This window comes from Oncorhynchus gorbuscha, linkage group LG10 (assembly GCF_021184085.1).
Source record: "Oncorhynchus gorbuscha isolate QuinsamMale2020 ecotype Even-year linkage group LG10, OgorEven_v1.0, whole genome shotgun sequence".
NCBI lineage: Eukaryota > Metazoa > Chordata > Actinopteri > Salmoniformes > Salmonidae > Oncorhynchus > Oncorhynchus gorbuscha.
In genome coordinates, this window is record NC_060182.1 from 33,826,465 (window position 1) to 33,843,758 (window position 17,294).

The 17,294-nt window shown below is 45.3% G+C and overlaps 1 protein-coding gene across 1 annotated transcript in view; it reads right to left on the reverse strand.

The window, feature by feature from the left end:
• Positions 1-7,437: 7,437 nt before the first annotated feature.
• LOC124045928 (IQ motif and SEC7 domain-containing protein 1-like) overlaps positions 7,438-17,294 on the reverse strand; it is a 61,885-nt gene continuing 52,028 nt past the window's right edge. Inside the window, exons 4-16 of the mRNA XM_046365746.1 lie at positions 16,893-17,213; positions 16,144-16,710; positions 15,688-16,013; positions 15,329-15,490; positions 15,080-15,202; positions 14,746-14,912; positions 14,245-14,384; positions 13,932-14,057; positions 13,662-13,761; positions 13,220-13,381; positions 12,821-13,012; positions 11,663-11,712; positions 7,438-11,194 (exon numbers count right to left, since the gene is read on the reverse strand). Coding sequence (XP_046221702.1) covers positions 10,418-11,194; positions 11,663-11,712; positions 12,821-13,012; positions 13,220-13,381; positions 13,662-13,761; positions 13,932-14,057; positions 14,245-14,384; positions 14,746-14,912; positions 15,080-15,202; positions 15,329-15,490; positions 15,688-16,013; positions 16,144-16,710; positions 16,893-17,213 — 3,213 coding nt within the window. The 3' untranslated portion in view covers positions 7,438-10,417. The remainder of the gene's footprint in view (positions 11,195-11,662; positions 11,713-12,820; positions 13,013-13,219; positions 13,382-13,661; positions 13,762-13,931; positions 14,058-14,244; positions 14,385-14,745; positions 14,913-15,079; positions 15,203-15,328; positions 15,491-15,687; positions 16,014-16,143; positions 16,711-16,892; positions 17,214-17,294) is intronic.

A 17,294-nucleotide genomic window follows, 5' to 3' on the forward strand; every position in this document is an offset into this window, starting at 1 on the left:
GCAGTTGGTGGCCACGGAAGGAGAATGGTATCGCATTGAAGCTCGAATGATCATGTCAACATCATACTTTCAAAATATTAGCTAGCAAGCTAGACAAGCAGTCATCGTCATGAATCAATCTACTGGCAAATCCTTTTCAAACCTTGTCATATGAAGATAAATTATAGATAAAACGTATCAGCGCTCATCGGCCATTGGACATAAACATTACACAACAAGTTGGAAATCTTAAATTCAACATTGAGTGGTTTGGAAGGAATCAGTGTCTAACTGCAAGCATCGCAAAGCAATCCCGTTTTGCTTCCCTTGCCCGCTATTCGGTGAAGAGGGTGCGTGTTCCAAGTCTGGGTTTAAGAGTCTCTTTTCCAAGCTTCAAAGGATAAACATGGGCCAGAAAAACTTGAATACATTGGCCATGCTGTCAATCCTGCATGGTTTCTGCCACGTTCAAAACAACTGGAAACCCAGAACTGGGAAATCTAAGACTTGAAGGAGTTCAAGACACCTGGGAACTCTCGAGTGGTCATCCAACTGGGAATTCCAAGTCAGGAACTCGGGCCTCTAAAGAAGGCCGGAAGATCACTGACGTCATGATTTCAACTTGTTTTTTTCCCCAGAGTTCCCAGTTGTTTTGAAAGCCCCATAAATCCAAAGAATGCCAGACTTTAATGATAACGTTTCATGACAAACATGTCTTATATGCTGCTGCATAAATTATGTAATATGCCAGGGAGATATGTATACTGTAGCTAAGAAAGTAATACTAAGTGTATGCTGTGTAGTAAGCTGTTAGTAGCCCATGTGCCTCACCCTAATAATTTGGTCTCTTTCCCCCTGAACAGTCTACTGTTTTGACTTGGTGGTGCACATGTAGCCTATAACCTGTTTTAGAGAAATGTCATCATTGAATATTGTAAGAGCTTTCATTGTCTCTTTATATGCCCCCTTTATTTATCATACAGTTATAACTTGTTGTACACAGAGAATACTGTAAGAATGGCCTGTGTTCTGAATTCTGTCGCTGTACACTTCAAAAGTGCTGAACAAATAGTTATATTGACTATGTCAGTCATAGCTCACTCATCGATGTCTTGATCGAAATTACGGATTGCATCTTATCTACTCACCGTTCCCTTATACCATAGTTTGTATATCTCAGCTGCCAGTAGAAACCACATTTGTTTAAGCAAGTCAGTCATATCGGCAATGTTTTTTAAAACGCAGTAAATGAGGCTGAATGAACAGTTTCGTTGCCAGACAAGAATCCGCAGATAGCCAGGTGTAGCGGTGGTAAGGATTCACTCCACGGTGCTGAAAAGAAAGCTCTGCTGTTGGGACAGCTTTATGTAGGCCCTAACAGTTTCTGGGCACTGGTTTTCACCGTTATAGTGCAATTAATGTATTGTTTAGTGTTCTGTAGTGAGTTTTCCCCACCAAGATGTACATGCTAAAACCGACCATTTTACATTAAACTTCAACGGTGTAGGGATCCCAGATAGCAGGACCGGTATAAAAAGTGCAGCGAAACTCTTACTTGCAAGCACAGTGCAGTACAATATCAACATCAACTGGATGGTCATTTTCCACGGAGAAAAATTGTGTGACTTAATATAGCTATTTCAAATCATTTGTGTGGTAGTTGAAGAAGTAAAAAGTGTTTCAAAGATGCATTCCAGAGGTTTTATATACTTTTTATCCAGTAGTTTTTATCCAGTAGTTCTGAAAGTAGAACTCACGAGCCAAAATTGTGTACAACGTCATTCATTTTGTATGATATGTTACCTCCTGCCATATGGTGCAATTCATATGATATATTGCGAATTCCAATTCATACAATCTGTTACAAATTTGTAAAGGAGTGACTGTTTTATAAATAGCTGATAGTAGCCTTCAGTGGGAGACTAGGTAGTAGTAGTAGGCTTATACAGTCGAATGTAACAAGTGAACAGTTGATCTTCTACATTGAAGTAGGCCTTAGTAAGATACCGTCAGTACCATAATTGCATTATTTTTCGTAGCCTGCCTATGTTTCAGAATATTTAGGTTGGGGAAAATGTCCACGCAAAACATTGTTGAATTCAAACGTTCTGCGGACAGGTCCACAACCATTTGTATTGTTTTCTCTTCCAGAAACTGACAGTCATTTTCCAGATACAGCATACATTACTGCTAAAGATGAAAATATCCTGCTAACAGAGTAAATAGACCGCTAGTTTATGCAAAATATTTGACAGTATGGGTAAGCTAGAGTACTGCTGTGCAATAGGAGCGTGACATTGTTTCCTATTATCAGACCTCAGGAAAAGACCCAGATGCAGACAGTTTGAAGTAACAAAAGTGTATTACAACAACAGTGGCAAGCAAACAACAGGTCAAGGGCAGGCAGAGGTCAGTAATCCAGAGCAGAGTCCGAAAGGTACAGAACGGCAGGCAGGCTCAGGGTCAGGGCAGGCAGGGGTCAGTAATCCAGGGTGGTATAACAAGGTACAGAACGGCAGGCAGGCTCAGGGTCAGGGCAGGCAGGGGTCAGTAATCCAGGGTGGTATAACAAGGTACAGAACGGCAGGCAGGCTCAGGGTCAGGGCAGGCAGGGGTCAGTAATCCAGGGCGGTATAACAAGGTACAGAACGGCAGGCAGTCTCAGGGTCAGGGCAGGCAGGGGTCAGTAGTCCAGGGCAGTGTCACAAGGTACAGAACGGCAGGCAGTCTCAGGGTCAGGGCAGGCAGGGGTCAGTAATCCAGGGCAGTGTCACAAGGTACAGAACGGAAGGCAGGCTCAGGGTCATTGCAGGCAGAATGGTGAAAACCGGGATGAGAGAGAAAAACAGGAGTACAGGAAAAACGCTGGTAGGCTTGTCGAGACAAGACGAAGTGGCAACAGACAAACAGAAAACATAGGTATAAATGCACAGGGGGGCCTCCCGAGTGTCGCAGTGGTCTAAGGCACTGCATTGCAGTGGTAGCTGTGCCACTAGAGATCCTGGTTCAACTCCAGGCTCTGTCACAGCTGACTGCAACCGAGAGACCCATGGGGGGGTGGACAATTGTCCCAGTGTCGTCTGGGTTAGGGGAGAGTTTGGCTGGCAGGGATGTTCTTGCCCATCGCGCACTAGCGACTCCTGTGGCAGGCCGGGCACACTGACATGGTTGCCAGGTGTACGGTGTTACCTCCGACACATTGGTGCGGCTGGCTTCTGGGTTAAGCGAGCAGTGTGTCAAGAAGCAGTGCGGCTTGGCTTGGCTTGACTGGGTTGTGTTATGTTTCGGAGGACGCACGGCTCTCAACCTTCACCTCTCCCAAGTCTGCATGGGAGTTGCAAGCAATGGGACAAGACTGTATCTACCAATTGGATACCACAAAAAAGGGGTATAAATACACAGGGCATAATTGGTTACACCTGGAGGGGGGTGGAGACAAGCACAAGACAGGTGAAACAGGTCAGGGTGTGACACCTATTTAATCTCAGAACCTAAACCAAGGCAGGACATGGAAACACACCCATCTATTGATAAACTAACAATTTGTATTTTGCATGCCTGGCCTAATTCCAATAGTTATACTGCAAATAAATGGCGTTATTTTCATAAGAAAAGGTGCATGGAGGAGCCTAAGTAGCCCTGGAACTTCTAGTAGAGGTACATTAAAGTAAAATAGTTCATGTTTAAGACAGGTAGGCCATGGCCAGGTTAGCTATAGGAAGTGGGGTCACTATTGTAGTTTGATTAGTGAGTGTGAGGGTTGTTATAGCGGGCTATTTTTATGGGTTGGGGTGAGATGTGTGGCACAATCAGTCTTAAATAAAAGTTAAATGGGCTCTCCTAGTGATATCATTTGATTGATCAGATTGGAAAAACAGAGAAGCAGACCAAGATTTCATAAGCTTATAGTTTTTAGGAAAGTGGACAAAATTGTATTTGTTTGTAAAAGTTGAGAGAAAGTAGTTGATGCAGTTACCAAAACAGCTGTATTGTTGAATTGGTAGAAGATGTTTAGCATTCTGATTTCAGATTTAAATAGCAGAAAAGTAAACCCATATTTCACACGTTCTGTGTTTTTACGGCAGATTTGTAATGGAATATCTACATAGGAGTACATAGGACCATTATCAGCAACCATCACTCCTGTGTTCCAACGGCATGTTGTGTTAGCTAATCCAAGTTTGTAATTTTAAAGGCTAATTGATCATTAGAAAACCCTTTTGCAATTATGTTAGCACAGCTGAAAACTGTCCTCACAAGTCCTCAACTGGCAGAATCATTAAATATAGTACCCGCAAAACACCAGTCTCAACGTCAACAATGAAGAGGCGACTCCGGGATGCTGGCCTTCTAGGCAGAGTTCCTCTGTTCCTCTGTCTACTGTTTTCTTTTGCCCATCTTAATCTTTTATTGGCCAGTCTGAGATATGGCTTTTTCTTTGCAACTCTGTCTAGAAGGCCAGCATCCTGGAGTCACCTCTTCACTGTTGACGTTAAGACTGGTGTTTTGCGTGTAGTGTGTAATGAAGCTGCCAGTTTAGGACTTGTGAGGCATCTGTTTCTCAAACTAGACACACTTGTCCTCTTGCTCAATTGTGCACCCTCTGTAGAGCCTAACGGTCCCAGGTTCGGGCCCAAGGTTCCTGCCACCCAGGACCTATATCCTATATATATATATATATATCCTCTACAGGATTGGTGGGTCCCCCGCAGGACAGTTGAGTTAACATAGCATGAGGTTGTAAGTAACAATAACATTTCCCAGGACATAAAAAATATCTGATATAGGCAGAAATCTTAAATTCTTGTTAATCTAACTGCACTGTCTAATTTACAGTAGTTATTCAAGTTAAATACTACCATGCTATTGCTTGAGGTCAGTGCACAGTAATGAACTTGAAAAGTTATTAATAAACCAATTAAGCACATTTGGGAAGTCTTGATACATGATTTTGAACAGAAGTGCAATGGTTCATTGGATCAGTCTTAAACTTTGCACATACACTGCTGCCATCTAGTGGCTAACATCTCAATTGCTCCTGGGCTGGAATAATCCATTATGGCATTTCTCTTGTGTTTCAAAGATGGTACAAAAACAATACACAAAAATACACCATTTTTTCTTTGTATTATATTTTACCAGATCTAATGTGTTATTCTCCTACATTCATTTCACATTTCCACAAACTTCAAAGTATTTCCTTTCAAATGGTATCAAGAATATGCATATCCTTGCTTCAGGTCCTGAGCTACAGGCAGGTGGATTTGGGTATGTCATTTTAGGCAAAAATTGAACAAAAGGGGTGGATCTGACTAGGCGGTATCAGAGAAAGGCCCCAAAAATTGTCAAAGACTCCAGTCACCCAAGTCATAGATTGTTATCTCTGCTACTGCTATGCAAGCGGTACCAGAGCTCCAAGTCTAGGTCTAAAATGATCTTTAACAGCTTCTACCCCCAAGCCAGAAGACTGCTGAACAATTAACGGACCCCTCCATTGTTTTTACACTGCTGCTACTTGCTGTTTATTATCTATGCATAGTCACTTTACCCCTACCTACATGTACAAATGACCTCAACTAAGATGTACCCCCACACATTGACTCAGTACCGATACCCCCTGTATATAGCCTCATTATTGTTATTTTATTGTGTTACCTTTAATTACATTTTTTACTTAAGTATGTTTAGTAAATATTTTCTTAACTATATTTCTTGAACTGCATTGTTGGTTAATTTGGGCTAGCGTCCCATCAGGACAACATCCGGTGAAATTGCAGAGCGCGAAATTCAAAATACAAAAATCGTAATATTAAACATGAATGAAAATACAAGTGTCTTACATCGTTTAAAAGCTTCACTTCTTGTTAATCCAACCACTTCGTCAGATTTCAAAAGGCTTTACTTTAATAAAGTCCTTTATTGAAACAAGTCTAACAACATTTGTACTCAAACCTCAGGTACCCTAATATGTAAATAAACGATACAATTTAAGACGGAATGTAGTATGTTCAATACCTGAGATAAATAGCTAAGTGTGTGCCCTCATCTACGCGCGCCACAAGACTACAGTCCAAATGAGAGCCATCTTGAAAAACTACAACTAGTAACTCATCTTGTCTATCCCATAGACAAGCATTTGAATGGACTGTGACTTCAAAATAAAATAATTCTGGATGGATTCTCTTCGGGTTTTCGCCTGCCATATCAGTTCTGTTATACTCACAGACAGTATTTTAACAGTTTTAGAAGCTCCAGAGTGTTTTCTATGCAATGAACAATGTTGGCAGCAAACCCAACACCAGCAGTGGTCAGTCACAAAAGACAAAGCCTCATGTGGGATTATTTTTAGTACATTGCTAGAACTGACAAAAACAAATGTATTGTCGTGTCAGAAGATGGCAGCGTGTGAAGCAGAGATAAAAGGGAAAAACCCTGCCAACCTCAAAGTTCATCTGAACAGCACCCACAAAGAAATTCAGGATAAAGACAAGGTGAGAGAGCTATTATTTTATTTTTGGAATTCGGCCAGGATTCAACTCCTGGTATCATATGAACACACATAAGATGTGAAACATTTGTAGAATTGTAGGAAATTAGCTTTAAACCTGCAAATTTGTGAACAGTTCCAACAGTTTGGGGTCACGTGGGTTGCGAGGTGGGGGTTTGTTGTTACGCTGATAAATGACAATATTGTTCCGGACCTTTGCCACCTAGGAAATTTGTGTGCCCGGACCGTCTCAAATAGTACTTGAGTATACCCCTGCTTTAGGCCTACAACACACAAATGGCTCCTAGCCTCCCATGCATAAGGTTACTTTCTGTCTCTAACACTAAAATGTAAACTAAATAATGTTTAAAAAAATAATGTTTTTATCAAACTGAACTCAAACTATTAAACTGAATAAAAACTATCAAATCAAGTCTGGAAAAAAAAACTGAAACTGAACTGAACTTCAAATCAAATCTAAAAATGAACAGAAATAAAAAGTAATAGAAAATCACAAAACTATAATAACCTTGCTCCATATGCATTGCTAATCAATTACCTAATTCATCAGTGTGCACATACTGACATTGCAGCTGTAGCTAATTTTGAGAGAGTCGACTAACGACTCTGATAGCAGGAGTCAGAGTCAACCCCCCAAAGTCCTGGTGTTATTCACCCCCCCCCCCCCCCCAAGTTCTATGGCAGTTAAGTCAAAAGTGTGAGGTAGGCTTGATGAAAGTAGTTGCTGCGGTTCCTAAAACAGCTGTACCTCTTGATTGGTAGAAGATAATTCTGTTCTGATTTCAGGTTTGAATAGCAGGAAGTAGACCAATATGTCACACCCTCTACATGTTGTTCTAAAGTGCTGGGAAAGTGCTACACAGTAAGCTATAAATAAATCAAATGTGTTGCTGTCCATCACATTTGCAGAGATTTATTCTGTCATGAAGACACCAATAAAAGACGGAAGATTGTTTCACTGCAAGGACACTTTTTAATATATCAGAAGCAATAAATATTCACATCTCAATTCTCTACTCTTCCAGTTAATACTTACTACATACACAAATTAAATTCTTAAGATCATGTTTAAAATAATATCAATTTGTTCTCTGACAAACAAACACTTAATTACTGCAATTTATTCTCTCACCCTCAGTCTAAAATAAAAAATAATTCAATATTCAAACCAAAGTCCCCTACTCATCTTTCTCTCTCACACACGCACACTCACTCACACGCACGCACAAACACACGCACACACACACACACACACACCTCAATACAATATGTACATTCAGATTTATACAGTACAATCCATTCAATAAGTGCAGATATATTCATGCAAGAGGGGTCACAAAGAGACAATACAGGGGGAATTATGCAGGTAAAAGCCAACAAAAAAACTTCAACCTCAACCACCTCTAAAACCTTACATTTTTCCCTGACTACCCATATTCTTGTTCTGGCTTTTAACATGAATCTGTCTCTTCTTTGTCCACAAGTATTGTCTAGCAGGTATAACTACAATTCACCATCCTAAATCTAAATGATTCCCTTTATCCTGAAAGATGAATCCCTTGTTCAATCTACCATTGTTCAAACACTGCAATAGAAGGACAGAGAGAGGAAGTAAGAAAGGTGGTCAACAGAGATGAGAAGATTAACAAACCTGTTTGATGTAATGACAAGCCCATTCAGTAAGGGCGCTGGGGTGTAGGCTATTAGGGTTCTCTGAGGACTGGCAAGCGGGTATGTGAGGAGGGTGTTTAAAATAATGCCATTTTTGACTTTAAGACACCACGTGTGCAAAACCACAAAACTATATTACAAAGCGTGCTTGTTCAAAGAAATAGACCATCCAAACACACGCCATGTGAGAAACTCTCTCAACAAGACCAGATGCTTCTGAGTGAGTCCCATGATAACAGGGAGGATAACAGGGAGGATAACAGGGAGGACATAAACGACAGGGTCACCAATGAAATGAGGATCATTGTCCATGAGCAGGTAAAAGGTCAAAGCCCTTATAAGGGGATCTTTCAGAGGGGTCTGAGGTGGGAAAGCATATTTATTCATATGCATTTTGACTCCAATTAACCATTTTGTTTTGGACATTGTGCAGCTACTAGTTCACACAATCACCAGTCTCCTATAGGGTACACAACTCTCTAAGAACAAAAATTGTCCTAAATATGAACTAATATTTTTAACATTCAATAATAATAACTGAAAATAGAAGTTATCAATGGCAACCATCATAGAGAACAAAAATAAATCACACTTTATAACACCCTCATTACATACAAGTATGAGGGAATGAATAAGTGTATATATCCTCTGTATAATCATTTTTTAAAAATCAATCAAACATCTGTAATATCTAATTAATCACTGGATCAAAACAGTTATGTTAGTAGACAATATTCATCATACTCAGCAATTACATATGTAACATTTATACAACAGCAAAAAAGCTTAAAAACATTCAAAAATATTATTGGTAGCATCATTAATCCACACACCCTATAGGGAATGCATGTAAATCCTATGAAACCAGCTGACTTCTCTTTACATGTAAAAGACCATAGAGCCTAAGACTGCCATTGAACCGTGAGTCATAAAATCTGAAGACAAAGCAAATGTCTCTGAGGTCTACTTTAAAAAAGGATACCTTTCAGTGATGAAGACCTGCCGTGGTAATTGACAAACTTATTATGAAGCTGAATAAATTATTGCAAAATCGAGGGGATTCCTTTTGCAACTATCCTCTAATGGCTGTTTACAACGCACCACCCTGCTGGAATGTATTTAGTGGTGAAGTCTTTTTCCATATCCAAGTGGGTGGAGATGGTCTTTCTGTTGGTCAGCAATGTCCTTATCTCAACAACACCAGAACCAAATCTTGCGTGTTTTCATCGTCAGATTTTCCACCATTCATAACGTTGCACGATTACATGTTGGTGCTTTATGTTTAAAACACTCTCAAGCTCATGTCTTGGCAAAGTCCAGAGTTTCAAATAATACTTCAGACAGTGAAACACTGGGTACAGGCCCTCTACTGTACATTTACAACCAGCATCAGTTCTATGGCTAGAGAAACTGTTGATTTTGTGTGTGTGTGTGTTTTAATGGTTTTTCCTGCCTGCCGCCAACTTCAACATCATTGCGCCGACCTGTGACTCTCCCTTATGAGTTTGTGTGCTGAGAGCTGATAGAGTTCACCTGAGAAACTACATTTACGTGGGCATTGCTTTACGTGTGTTTATTCTTCCTGTGTGTCTTGTATGTGTTCAGCTATATGCATGTAATTTAGCTCCAACTCTCTTTCCTTTGCTCTGTCGGTCTACATGTGTGGGAAGCGGAGGTGAAAGTAGCAGAGACGAAATAAGTTGCGTTTCTTCTTGTCACTGGCGCTGTTGTTACTGCTGCTGCTGTCCTGCTCACCTCTACAAGCCCTGGCTCTATCCCTGTCCCTAGCTCCGCCCCCTTCCTCCATCCTGCCCTCTGACCTCTGCCTTCTGTGGCCCCACGTTCTGCTGCTCACACCACCGTGCTGATCCGGTTGATAGGTTTGGATTTGGAGCTGCCCCCTGTGCCAGTCGCCCCAGGTCCCGTCACCTGGGGCCCCTGCTGAGACTGACCGGGGTGCTGGGGGGGGTGAGGGCAAAGAGGCATAAGGGGGATAAGGGGGTAGAAGGGGGGTAAAGGGGAGTGGGGGGAGGGGGATAGAAGAGAGAGGAGGGTACAGGGGCTGATACTGGGCGGCGGGCACAGCGTGATGGGTGTTGACGGAAGCGGACGGCTGCTGATGCTGATGTTGGTGGGGCAGCGTGCCAAAGATGAAGCGAGATTGATGTGGGTGGGGGGCGGGGTGCGGCGCGGCACTGAGGGGGTGCCCGGGGTGGGTGTGGGAGTGTGCGTGGGGGTGCGGGTGGGAGTGAGACAAAGTCAGAGGTGGTTTGCCTGGCATGGCGCCCGCCCTGATAGAGTGTGTGGGCTGTGTGTGGTACATGGTGAACTGGGGGTTCTGAGAATGTTGGGAGTGAGGAGAAAGGGGGGGAGGACAGCCCACCGCCATGTTGCTGTAGCGACCCTGCATGCCATGCTGGGAAAGCTGGGAGAGATGGGCCAGCTGCTGGAGCTGGGTGTGAGGGGGGCCAATAGGAGGGCGACAGGGGAACGGCCCTCTCTGAAGGATATGAGGGGGCACGCCCCCGCCTGGCAAGGGAGGAGGGCCAGCTTGGACGTGGTAGCGATGGTGATGGTAGTAGGGAGGAGGGGGCTGCACAGCGGCCGTGTGGCAGTACTGAGCATGCAGGGCCTGGATCTTGGAAGGGCCCCCCCTCCGATTGGCACAGAGATGATGGGGAGTGAGGAGGGGGCCCTCCCGTAGTGGGTGGGGGGACAGGGGCGGGGTAGGGTGGCCCCGGTGGTATAAGGGGACTTGGCGGCTTGACGCGTTTGCTGCCGAATAGAGAGCCCAGGAAGGAGCCCGTATTGCCCCCCCCAGGGCCGCTCCCCACCCCCGCTCTCTCTACACTGCTGGGAACCCCCCCAACTCCCGTCCCAGCAGCGGTGTGTTGTTGCCCCGGCCCACCCCCCACCCCCCGTTCCGGGGCTCAGGATGGGGCGATGCGGCCGGTAGTCTTCTGTAGGGTAGCAGCCTGGGACCACGCCCGGAACCGGGTAACGCTGGTGCGGCTGGGGGCTGCTAATGATGGAACCCTGAGGAAGACAAAGAGGAAGAGGAAGGAGAGTTGAGAAGGAGTTCTGGAAAGGAAGTAATTCATGCATATGACATCCTATCAGAATGCCTTGGAGAAATCACAGAAACACTGCAATGACAAACACCACAATACCTGCAAACCAACAACAAACCAATGAAATGTTTTTTTTTTTTTTGACAATGCAAGAATCGAGAAGAACAAGAGTTGAGAACAAGAACATGCACAGGCTGTTGTGCACAGAGGTATGAAAAGCTCATTCCAGAACACACGCATGCACATGTCAGTCACACATGTCAGTCACACACATAAAACACACAGAGCATGCTGAGGAAGGGGTCAAGGATGAGGACGAGGGGAAAGACTAGGCGTTTATGGCTCTATTAAAGGGATATACTGGGATGGCTATGTTTGAGGTATACGTATTAAAGGGGTAGGTACACCATTCAGTTTGTCCATTCAGACTTACTTCCATGGTACTGTCGAGGGAGCCAACACTGTTTCTGCGACCACGTTTCCCTGCACCCAGCCAGGAAGAGGCAGGTTGCGAAAGAGAGGAAATAGAGTAACAGAATGTTGCAGAGTGGGGTTTGCAGAGAGGTGAGAGATATGACTTGCAGAAGCTAGTGTTCTTTCATGTGCCAGAGATAATAGAACAAGATGAGACCAGAAGAAGCAAAGGAAGAATCTCAAGCTGCCCCATGGACAAGGTACCCTCTACTCTCAGTGTCCAGACATTAGTGGCTGAAGAATTTCTATGAATCCTTACAAAGATCACAGTCAGTCAGTAAAAAGAGCATATAGAATATCTCTATTAAACGGCAGGATTACTGAGAGTATTTTATTAGCATAAGACACAATTTCCAGGAAGTGGTTTGTATGTACTTTCTATATATACACTACCGTTAAAAAGTTTGGTGTCACTTAGAAATGTCCTTGTTTTTGAAAGAAAATGTATTTTTTTTGTCCATTAAAAAGAACATCAAATTGATCAGAAATACAGTGTAGACATTAATGTTGCAAATGACTATGGTAGCTGGAAACGGCAGATTTCACATAGGTGTACAGAGGCCCATTATCAGCATCCATCACTCCTGTGTTCCAATGTCATGTTGTGTTAGCTATACATTTTTAAAGGCGAATTGAACGTCAGCACAGCTGAAAACTGTTGTTCTGATTAAAGAAGCAATAAAACTGTCCTTCTTTAGACTAGGTGAGTATCTGGAGTATCAGCACTTGTGGGTTCGATTACAGGCTCAAAATGGCAAGAAACAAAGACCTTCCTTTCTTTTTCTTTACAGAGTTGCAAAGAAAAAGCCATATCTCAGACTGGCCAATAAAAATAAAAGATTAAGATGGGCAAAAGAACACAGACACTGGACAGAGGAAATCTGGAGTCGCCTCTTCACTGTTGATGTTGAGACTGGTGTTTTGCGGGTACTATTTAATGAAGCTGCCAGTTGAGGACTTGTGAGGCGTCTGTTTCTCATTTTATGTTATTTTAATGGACTTTTTTTGGTGCTTTTCTTTCAAAAACAAGGACGTTTCTAAGTGACCCCCAAAATGTTGAACGGTAGTGTATGTGTGTGTGTTTTCTTGTGCGTTTGTTTGTGTGTGTATGTTTTACCTCCATCTGATAGGTCTCGGAGAGATGAGCTGAGCGCAGAGCGTTTGAGTCCCTCTCCCGCAGAGTAGTTGTCATCTAGACTGGGCCTTCCCAGGGTGCCGTTCGCCACCTCACCCTTCACACCCACTCCACCTCCGCCCAAGCCGGTCAGCAGGCCAGTCCGCATCACGCCTTTCTGCTTCTCCAACTCGGCTACGGAGAGAAAGAGAGATTGAGAGGAAGACCGAGAGAAGAAGATTGACAATAGAAATAGTTCATGCACATCACTACCTTTCTTCCTGTTTTTCACTTACAGGTGGATAGGGTAAGATGCAGGAAAGCAATAGTTACTCTACTACACCTTTGAGCCACACACAGCCGTAGTTCCCCATAATGACCAACAGGGGGAGGTGTACTCACACTCCACTCTGTACTTCTCCATCTCCTGCACCTCAGCGATACTCTCTTTAAGGTCACTGACAAAGCGGGTGCGGTCCTGCTGGCTGGGAGCCATAAACACGATAAGGACCTTCCTCTCTCCACCCAACACTGCTGAGGTCAGACGGATTCCGTGGGGGTAGTCTGGGTGACAGAGACAGACAGAGAAAGAGAATCATGTAAAAACACAACATTTACCATCTGGCTGTTAACTTCATGACCTATGTTGACAGACAGAGACACACACACAGAGTGAGTGAACTCATTCAAAGATACGAGAGGAGCATATTCATCAACTTAATGGAGGGAGAGAAAGAGTACAGAGCGTACAAAGAAGAAAACTACTGATAAGTAAATGTGCAGATGTCTGGAGGGGTTTAGTGTTGAATATGAGGAAGAGGCAGAGGAGGAAACAGGCTCTCACATGAGTTCTGGAACATGTGGACTTGCATCTCCACCAGAGGGAAGGACTGTCTGAAACTGTACGTCACAGAAGTCTTCTTCTTCTGGAAAATCTTAGTCACCTGAGAAGGCACATGGAGAACATGTGGTTGTAAACGGAGAAGAAAAGAGAACATTATATATAGTTCTACATTGTTTAGGATAGCCTGATGGTCTCCAACTCGCCATACGCATTAGCAGGAGGCTCTCATAGGAGTTCCCATTGTTAGGAGGATGTGTTAGGAAGCCTCACCACCAGCAGGTCGTTGAACAGGAAGACCTCCCGTTGGTGAACTCCTGTCCTCTGGGGTCGGTTGGGGTCAGGCACCTCATAGAGCTGACAGCAGCATACCAGCCTGCGGTGTGGCAGAGACATCACCTACACAAAACACAAAGAAAGAAAATAGTTTAGTATTACATCTCCCTAAGGCTGAGCAGTAACAGCTTGTGTTACAGCTTGTCAATGCAGTAACACATAGCAACAACACACAGTACCACAGATGTTGACAGGCTAAACAGGGAAATGACACGGGGCTACAGTTACATTTCAAGCCCAGACAACTCACAGGCTTTTTGCCTACTATGACTCTCTCTACCGCCTGCACTTGGGACACGTGGTCGTCGTTGGTCCTAAGCTCCCACTTCTGGATGCGCTGGTAGATCCCCACCAACAGATCCCTGGGAATGTCCTGGCCGTTGTCCACTCCTGGTAGACACACAGGGAAAGAGAGAGGCTGTTAATGCCTTAAACGCGCCTACATCAGTCTACTTCCTGCTGTGTTTAAATATTTTGCTCATTTGATTGAAAAAAACTATTTGATGGAAAGTGTCTCGCGTTATGAGTGTCTGGGAGGTAGCAGGCTCACTTTTATTTTTAAAACTCATATAACCCAAAAGGATGAGACAAACGCAGTGGAAATAACCATCACTGATCACAGTGTATTGCCATGTTATAGTCTGGGGGCCAGCCTGAGAATCTTGTTTCTCACATGAGGACCTTAAGTTCAATGTTCCTCGGAGTGTTTTGTTTGTGCGCGCGTTTATGGATCTGCTTGTTCCAACTGCACCTCTGAGGTTCTTGATGAAGTCCTCTATCTTCATCTTCCTCTCTGCCTTGACGTTGGGGCTGTACATATCCGTGTTGAGGAGGATGATGGCGAAGGCCAGGATGAAGATGGTGTCTGGGTTCTGGAACTGGCGGACCAGCGTCGGGTTACACACACAGTACCGCTGACTGGGGGAGAAAGGAGAACACGTTTCAAGTACTTTCAAGAGAGAGTAGTAGTGTAGATTTAAGAGGGATTTCCAAAACAACAACACACATTCTCACTGTACATTCAATCTATTTCCACAGAGTGTCTAACAACACAATAGACACATGAGTTGGACTATTGAACACACCTGAAAGCTTCTATGAGCCTCTCTACTTTCTGGGCTTCTCCTTGAACTCTAATCTGGGCCTGGAACTTCCTCAGAGCATCGTCCAGGTCCATACCTGAGAAGTCCATCTCGTCCACCACACAGCTATAACACACACAGGAGACACAGTCACTACTGTAACAGTAGCCTCTCCAATTACTTTTAGTAATCTCCTATTTACTGTATACTCCCATTTGGAATCCTCCCCCTCTCCGTCGCTCATTCCCTTACTCCAGTACGTCCTTGTTGAACTGTTTCTGCCGGTTGCCGAGGAATTCTCCGATCATCTGTCTGCTCAGGCCCTTCCTCTCCAGGATGAAGCGAGCGATCCCGACCGGAGTGTCGGACACAAAGCCTCTCTCGATCAGGTACTGTATCCCCTTTTCTGGCTTCCTGAGAATCACAAAGACCAATCAGAAAATGACAAATCACGAGAGAACGACTCCCAATTCCCTCTCGGTGACACTATATCCTGACTTTTCCTGTTTTGAAGGTTTTACATTCAAGGATTGTGATATGTGGTTGATTGTGACATGTGGTTGTTTTACGTAGTTGAAATGTCAAATATAAATGGATTGCAAAAGTCTTACTTGTTGAATAGGTTGAGTCCGATGCGGTACTGGCGTCTTTGCACCACGTCGTTGTTGAATGGCGGTGAGTCCCAGCTGTGTCGACTCTCTCTCTGGTAGGTCTGCTTGCCCAGAGGGGGTAGGGGCTCCCTCAGGCTGTCCTGAGACGAGGAGCCAGAGCTGCAGTTCACCGTCTCGTTGGAGTTGGTGGTGGAGTTGAGAGAGTCGTTGTCCCCGTCAGATAGACAGGGCTGCTCCAGGCCACCAGGGGGCAGCGCAGCAGAGGAGGAGGAGGACAGGGGGGGTGGTGGGGGGCTGCTGGGGGGAAGAGGAGGACGAGGGGGTGTCTGGGTACTGGTGGTGGTGGTGAGGGTGGTGGTGATGGTGGTGTGCCACGTGGTGGGGGATTTGAGTGGGCAGGGGGGGGCGGCCCCGGCCGGGGGCGCGGGTCTGGCCTTGAGCTGCAGCTGTAGAGACAGAGCGGGGAGTGTTAGGGGAGTGTTTGAGTGTTCCCTGAGGAGAGCCTGCTCCTCCCGCTGGCTCCTGCTCGTAGATCTGTCTGCTGAGGGAGCCACGGTCTGAACGGTCGCTCATGTCCACGGAGCTGTCGCTGGGAGGCTCGATGGTGAGCAGGGGCAGGTGGGCGCCCCTCAGACGGTAGTCTCGACACTCTGTGCAGGGAGTGCTGCGACGGCTGTTACTGCTACCCCCTCCCTCAGTGTCCCTGCTGTCCTCACGGGCCCCCACGCCTCCCCCAGGGCCCCAGTACTCAGTGTCTGTGCTGCTGGGGGCCCGGTCCAGTGAGAGGGGCGAGGAGGGCATGCAGTCGTCCATGTATAGAGTGACATCACTGTAGGAGGTGGCTGTGCTGTCTCCGTGCATGCTAAGGCCCCCTCCCCCTCCCCGGGGTCTCTCACACAGGCCTCTCTGAGAGGAGGGGTTACTGCTGCTGCTCCACACACACTCCCCAAAGTCTTCCTGGGAGTCATCCCGCCCGCTACGGCAGGTCAGGGCGGTGTCCATGGAGTCAGCCAGGGACTTCACCTGAATGGCACATGGAGGGAGAGGATAGAACATCTTGGTACAGTAAGGGACAGATATTCAACCTGCAGTATGACAAAACAGAGACTCAAGCAGGAATAGAATCTCTAACTGAGAATTGATTTAACTAGTCACTTGATTCAACATATCACTGCTGTAGCGAATGCACCAGATGACTGACCGACCTGTTTGGTGAAGGAGTCCTCCAGGTGTGTGTAGTCTCCTGTCCTCTCTGCGTCAGGTGAATGAGGAGGGCCGATGCCCACGCTGTGTGTAAAGTTTGTCTGTGTTCCGGTCCCCTGCTGCTGCGGCTGGCGGTCGTCAAACGAGTACTGCAGCCGCATGTTGGACAGGATGATGCGTCGCGTCATGCGGCTCTCGGACGCTGAGCTGCGGAGGCGCTCAAAGTTCTTGTTCATGCGGTACTGGCGGAAGGCCGTCTGGATGGTCCGGGCTGCTCTGCGGCTCACAAAGGAGCCACCATACTTCCTCTCCAACATCTCCACCTGGCAGAGGAGACAGGACAGGCGACAGAGGAGTTATAGACAGGGCTACCACAACACTCACTGCCAGTAAAGTAATGCATG